Source organism: Dermacentor variabilis, chromosome 1, assembly GCF_050947875.1.
Source record: "Dermacentor variabilis isolate Ectoservices chromosome 1, ASM5094787v1, whole genome shotgun sequence".
In the NCBI taxonomy this organism is placed as follows: Eukaryota; Metazoa; Arthropoda; class Arachnida; order Ixodida; family Ixodidae; genus Dermacentor; species Dermacentor variabilis.
In genome coordinates this window covers 72,765,138-72,771,782 of record NC_134568.1, presented here as the reverse complement: position 1 = coordinate 72,771,782, position 6,645 = coordinate 72,765,138, and the positions used below count along the sequence as shown (strand labels likewise).

The window sequence follows — 6,645 nt, the reverse complement described above, 5'->3', positions numbered from 1 at the left end:
TGATTAGGCGTGGTTTCTTCAGGCGAGTCAGATGGCCGTCAATGGATGTTTGAAGGCGACTTCTTCAGCTCGTTCCCTGGCCTGGAGTTGGATGTGCAGCCCAGAACTGTGCAGCGCCACCTCCCATGCTTCACGTGAGGGAAAGGCCTTCAGGTTAGGAGGAGGATTGTCCTCCTCGCAGTCCCATATTATATGATTCAGTGTTGCTAGTTCCCCACAGCATCTACAGAGTGGACTCAGCCGCGTGGACAGCGTGGCCTGTGCTATGGCCGAGGAGGTGAAACGCCCTTGCCTCTTTCTCCCTCCACCTAGCGCGCGCTAACTTTGCCCCCCCCCCCCCCCCCCCGCCGCTCCTGCTCTAGCTATCTTTTGATCGCGCGACCTCCAACATCGGGCACGCTGGAGGATGGCGCAACTATTTGGCAAATGTAGGACATGTTCTCATATCGCACGTTAACGCACGAGTATAATGGGTCGAATGTATAATCTTTCTTCCCATTCTACCTGTTCATTTATCAGCAATAACGCCAGACCAAGTCCAGATACAGTCGAAACTATCTCTAGAAAATGTCCTGTGCCGCGGATGGTGTTATCACAATTACTGAAAATTGGACCATGGTTCGCTTAAGCTCAAGGGCTAACGGCCGAAGCGGGCCGGGCCCGGGTCAGGTTTGAAACTACCGAGTCGGGCTCGGGCGGGCCGCCGAATGACACTTTTGGGCTCGGGCCGGGCCCGGGCCTGAAAAACGGCCTGTGCAGGGCTCTAGTTTCGATATGCAATGCACCTTCGAAGATTTTAATTTCCTGAGAGTGTAGGTTCAAGGCCAACAGATACATTACCTAGGCGAGCGCTAGTGGCCCTCGAGATATTTCTGGAAAGATGTAATATTTATGACAAGGCCATTCGTGACTGCATGGCTGAAAGCTGCTTAATGCTGCCCTTAGACATTTCGAACGCGGAGCTGCAGGAACCCTTCGGAGACATGGAGTGATAAGCTCTGTTTCAGAGCTGGACGTGTAGCGTGATGTGTGCGGCTGTACGTGTGTACATATTCCTTTCAGGTGAAGACATTTGCACGTATAGGTCTTTGAGGGACAAGAGATGCCACGCGTAGAATGTTTATGAACTGTGTATTGAGAAACAAATGCCGTTAGGCTAGTGCCTGCAGCAGGCGCGATCTGCAGGAACGGAAGCCGCAGTTACTCTTCGACGCCCTGGTATTCTTGACCTGCGTGTACATGTATGCAGTTTTAATTAGAGAAGTGGGAAGTCTGCAAATCACACAGGGTGCTTTTCCTATAGAAGCACACCAGAAAACAACGCCATAAGCACTTTGGAGTGCTGAAGTATTTCTTTCAAATCTCCACTTTTATTTATTTGGCAAGAAAAATAAAAGGTTACGTTTAAGCCTTAGCGCCGCCGTCGTTGCAACGTCAAGGATTTTAAGGATTCTCTCACATTTGGCCCGTTTTGGCGCAGGAAATGTTTCTAGAAACTTGCTAAGTAAAGTATGTTGGTTGTTTAGAATTTAATGTGAGTTTCTGTGCGGAGGAACGATTATCTATCCCCTTAATTTATACTATCATAATTCAGACGCTACGGACAACTGACACAGTCATGACGCTTGAAATCTTTCGTTTTCCATGGGCTATGTTGAAGTAAAAGTAAAAATTATTTCAGACAGTTTTTACAAAATAAGTTTTCACGGTTCCTTGAATTATTCGTAGCTATTGTAGTACCAACAAATGGGTCTGCTATTTTTCATTCGTTCACATGAATAGGTAAAAAAATATGTAGCTACACACGCAAGCTAGTGGCCCTGAAGCACAAAACTGTGCTAACACTCGCAGTAAAGATAAGAACGTCAGCGCAAGGAAGATTTAGTATATAGCAAATCTAGCATGCAATTTTTCTTTCTTTGACTAAGGGTCTAAAATAACTGAGAAAAGCAACATTGGCTAACTGTCAAGGCCAAGATTTTGAGCGGGAACCAACACTGCATATAGCTCTTAATGTTTTGGAGTGAGTGCTGAGTCTTCTAGGGGAAACACAGATCTCCATAGTGAAGAAAAAAAAAGAAACAAACAAACAAAATTTTCGATCGCCTGTAGGCGGTACAGGCGCTTCTAGAAACGCAGAGGCGTGCATACCTAATCATGGGATAAAGCCGACCTTCAAGAGCTCGTGATAGTTGGGGCTGCCGACCACGCCCTGTGAGTGGTGGGCACCGTAACCGGCGACTCCAAAGGAATGCTGGTTTCCACGGTTGAAGTCGTGCTGTCCCTCGCTTCCCTGGAAGAACCCTGACCCATAGCGGTTGCTGCTCTTCTCTGAGAAGCCATCCTGCTTTCGGAAGCCACTCTGGTTCTCGAAGCCTTCGGCCTTCTTGAAGGCTTCGCCGGACTCAGCTGCGTGACTGCCCTGCTGGGCCCCTTGCGCCGCCTCGCTGAACCCCTCTTGCCGAGCCGATTGCTGGTGCGACGCATGCTCGTAGCGTGGTCCCGACACGGCTCCCGAGATGTGGGGCAGGGCAGCGTCAGCAGCTCCTGCGCCGTGCGCGCCGCTGCTAGCACCCACAGCTGCGGCCACTGCCGCTTCTGCAGCTCCTGAAAGGGCCACAGAAGTTCATCTGGAAGTGTCACTAGAAACCAGTATTTTTGTTCTGGTTCGAGCTTACCTGCTCGCGATGCTCAGCGCGAAAGCAACAACAACGCAGCACACGCTTTATACGCACAAAACGCCTATTGGTGTAAACAGCCTAGAGCTTGCCTTCCGATGTCTTGAAGATATGAGGAAAGGAAATACAACCTAGGATGCTTTCCAGAAATATGAAACTGATGGCAGAAAAATTGTACAGCAAGAAAAAAAAACACGATATCGTAACTGAGGCAACTAATGAGAGGGGTATTAGAAATCTTTACGGAGGGTATACTACTGACCTGAAACAAAACACAAAGCTACAGTCCGAGTATGCAGCACCTGTACACGAATAACTAATAGAAGCGACTAGCGCAACTGTATTAATTGTAGCAGCGCTGTGATTCAGAAGAGATACTTTCTTGGAAAAAGAAGCCCCACCTGGTAGGCAAAACACTTAGCGCTTCGGAATATTGAAGCTTTTTCCGAACAACAAGTGGTCTAAGGAAAAGTGTACTCGATGGACTTTTACGACGGAGTTTAAGGTGCGCCGAGGGCTACATGTGCGACGCGGTAAGGAAGAATTGCGGAATTATTCATACCACTTGGCGTTATCTGACATGCGCCTACATTAAGTACACATGCACGCAGCCCCCATCGAGCTCGCAGCCGCCGTGTGCCAGCTATGGAACTCCCGACCCCGTGCGCAGCAGCCAAGCGTCTTAGGCACTGAGCTACACTGGCGTAGCAACACGGGGGCCGGGGGGCCGTGGGCCCCGGGTGCATGGGGCCAGTAGAGGGGGGGGGTGTCATATACGTCTAATAATAATAATAATATTTGGGGTTTTACGTGCCAAAACCACTTTCTGATTATGAGGCACGCCGTAGTGGAGGACTCCGGAAATTTTGACCACCTGGGGTTCTTTAACGTGCACCTAAATCTAAGCACACGGGTGTTTTCGCATTTCGCCCCCATCGAAATGCGGCGGCCGTGGCCGGGATTCGATCCCGCGACCTCGTGCACAGCAGCCCAACACCATAGCCACTGAGCAACCACGGCGGGTTCATATACGTCTGAAGACACCCGAAAATTGTCGATATCCCCGCCTTCCTCGACTACACCCGGGGGGGGGGGTGACAGAAGAGCTAAGAGCCCCGGGTGCCAGACGACCTAGCTACGCCACTGCTGAGCTACCTCAGAGGGTACAGGTGATTACTCTGAATGTGCGATTGTCTGCTTACCTTCTTCCACTGGCGCCGCCGCGGCGGCAGCCCCGTCAGGCGCTGCTGCTTCGGCTACGGTTTCTGCAGCGGCTGCTTCAGCAACCGCGTCCTCTGAGGCTGGACTCGCTGCTGAAACCTGCTTCACTGCGTCGGCGATCTCATGCGCCGATGGCTGAGAGGCAGAGCCTGACTCGGGCCCTTCAGGCAAAGGATGGCCCGTGGCGAGGAGCACGAACAATGCACAAACGGTCTGCAGAAAGAAAAATAATAAAGCTTGAACACGCTGCAGCGTATCGTTAACTTTTTTACAGCGAAGCTGTTTACCTCTTGCCCCTGTATGCATCCGTCGCATGCGTTCTCAGGGGGGGGGGGGGGGGGAAGCTGGAGTGCGTGGGCCGATGCCGGAGGTAGTGCAATACCGGGCCGACACGCGGCAGAGGTGAGGCTGGGCCGCTATCTTGTACACGTTCGAAAAGCCGACGTTCGATTTCGCCTCACGCGATTAGCCTATATTAGCCTAGGTCGCGATATCGGAGCAGCCTGAACAATCTCGCGAGGCGAAATCGAAAGTCGGCTTTTCGAACTTGTACAAGATAGCGGAAGTTAGAGGCTTCGAGCACTACCCCCCCCCCCCCCCCCCCCCACCACACACACACACACACAACTTCCAGAAAAAAGTTTAATATCTGGGGTCCAAACAAAATAGAACCACAGAAAGGCGACGTTGTAAAAGAAGCAGTATGTATATATATAGTGTAGCAAGTTGGCCTTCATGCGCTTTATTTTTTAAAAATTGTCTTTGACGAACAATGAGATGGGGAAAGAGTGTGGCGCAGGCGCCTGTACACGTTGCCCGGGATTCTGTGGTTATAACGTCACGCGCGTCGGAGGTGCCGGCGCGGCTGCAGCAGTGGTTGCGGCATAGGAATGGGTGGTGCGGTGACCGCAGCGGCGCTTGTGTCGGTGTAGTGAGGGACCATGTTAAAAAAAAATTTGTGATTTCATAATGTATGCAGCCCATGTATGCAGCGTAATAGCTTCACTGGTAATTCCTTTTTTTATTTTTTTGCGTTTTCCTCTCTGTCATCTTTCTAACCCCTATCCCCCATCCCCAGTGTAGGGTAGCAAACCGGAGACTCATATCTGGTTAACCTCCCTGCGTTTTCCTTTTCATTCTCTCTCTCTCTCTCATCCCAATATGAATGTTGCTGCCCTACGGATATTTGTCTTAGCGGGTTGCGCATTTTTCCTCTGAGGGATGTAGTAGAATCTCAAGCCCATCTTGTTTTATGTTTAAGATTCTGCCAAAACTTTGCATTTTATCAGCGCAGATGACAAAGGCCGTTCCTAAAAAAAAAAAGAAAGTTGCCAATTAGCCTTCCTGCGGTGTCCGCAAGCAAGGAAGAGGAAGTGCAGCCATGGAGGGAGACTGCTGCATCCTGGATCTACGATAATTCATTTTTCATTTGTTTCATTTACCCAACTCGAACTAGCTTAACCCGTGCCGAGCCATAAAGACGAAGTATGAGGCTGAATATCGGTGTCGAATTGCTTCGACTTCGCCTGCGAAGTACTTCGTTGCGGACTAGTTGGTTCATACTGAACAAGTAACGTACTGCGCTAAACGCAATAAGAAAGACGGAAAGAGATAGTTCTTTCCGCTCGTGCATTTTTAGCAGTACGTTATGCATGTACTTGAGTCTCCGTTTCGACTATCCGCTTGAAAATGAAGGGGTATATTTATGCTTTAATGAATAACAAATTCGCGTAAGTATGCAAACTGCCTTAATGCGGAAATACAGCAAGCACATAGTCACTCTTGCAACAAAACTTGTCGTGCAGAAACCCGAAGATCATCCGTTAGCGTATCGAAGAACGCGTTGCTACTTTTAGTGAATATATCTGACTTATATTTCTAAGCCCTAATTGCGCTGTTACAAAGGTAGTGAACTATCGGAAATGCAAATGAAGATGACAACGAAATCATACGTATTAGAAACTCGACTATTGCTTTCGCAGAAAAGTTTTCTTTTTTTGTTAAACGGTGGAAATTTTGAGGATTTCTACGTAATTTGTATTTATTTAGGACGTCGACTTTCTCGCACTCGAGCTTTATCTCAACATCAATAAATTACAATTAATTGGTTTGCCTTATGGTGCACAGCTAGAAGAGGTGTGCATAAATGGTGGACTGTGGACGAATGCGCGTGTACCAAGGGCAATAAACCAAGTGGTACTCACGAGCTTCGGAAACACACTTGTCATCATATTGTGCCTTGGCGCTGGCCTACGTGCTGGAACTACAGAATTCTTGGTTCCGCTTTAAGTACTGCCGGCAGCAGCTCCGGAAGGCCGATGGCACCGTTAGGAGGCAATGCCTTCTCTTTCACTGACTCAGTAGATGGCGTGGCTGCAAAGTGACGTTTAGGCTTGACCTTGCCCCTACGCTCACTTAGAGCGTTTGATAATTCTGCGGAACAGCAGCGTCGGGCAGAGCTTCCGCTAGTGATACAACGTGGAATGTGCCAGGGAGCGCAGCAGCGCGTCTCCACGCAATGGAAATGAGAGAGAGAGAGAGAGAGAGAGAGAGAGAGAGAAAGTGATGGAAGGTTTGGTGAAGCCCTTGTCGCAGGAGCGGCAGGAAGGCAGGACGAGCCCTTCTTCGCGCGCGTCCCTATGAGCGTGACATCTTGTATGACTTCCTAACGTTGCCTTGCGTTGCACAGGGTAGATAAGAGAGCGTCAAGGCGCGGGGCGGAAGCTCTTGTCTTTGCCGGATATTC

General features: G+C 49.5%; 1 protein-coding gene across 1 annotated transcript; it reads right to left on the bottom strand.

Moving 5' to 3' along the window:
• Positions 1-1,114: 1,114 nt before the first annotated feature.
• Positions 1,115-6,383, bottom strand: LOC142579305 (uncharacterized). The gene is made up of 4 exons (XM_075689361.1): positions 6,104-6,383; positions 3,881-4,112; positions 2,152-2,607; positions 1,115-1,229 (listed from the first exon to the last, which is right to left on the bottom strand). The coding sequence occupies exons 1-3, from the start codon at positions 6,128-6,130 to the stop codon at positions 2,156-2,158; spliced, it is 711 nt and encodes a 236-aa protein (XP_075545476.1). The 5' UTR covers positions 6,131-6,383; the 3' UTR covers positions 1,115-1,229; positions 2,152-2,155.
• Positions 6,384-6,645: the final 262 nt, after the last annotated feature.

What these genes read in the sequence shown, in the direction of transcription:
- LOC142579305 (XM_075689361.1), bottom strand. Translation starts at nt 6,130, where the DNA reads ATGATGACAAGTGTGTTTCCGAAGCTC. An exon ending in CAAGTGTGTTTCCGAAGCTC is followed by an intron (nt 4,113 to 6,103) that starts GTGAGTACCACT and finishes TTCTTTCTGCAG; the next exon opens with ACCGTTTGTGCATTGTTCGT. An exon ending in GGCGGCGCCAGTGGAAGAAG is followed by an intron (nt 2,608 to 3,880) that starts GTAAGCAGACAA and finishes TGGCCCTTTCAG; the next exon opens with GAGCTGCAGAAGCGGCAGTG.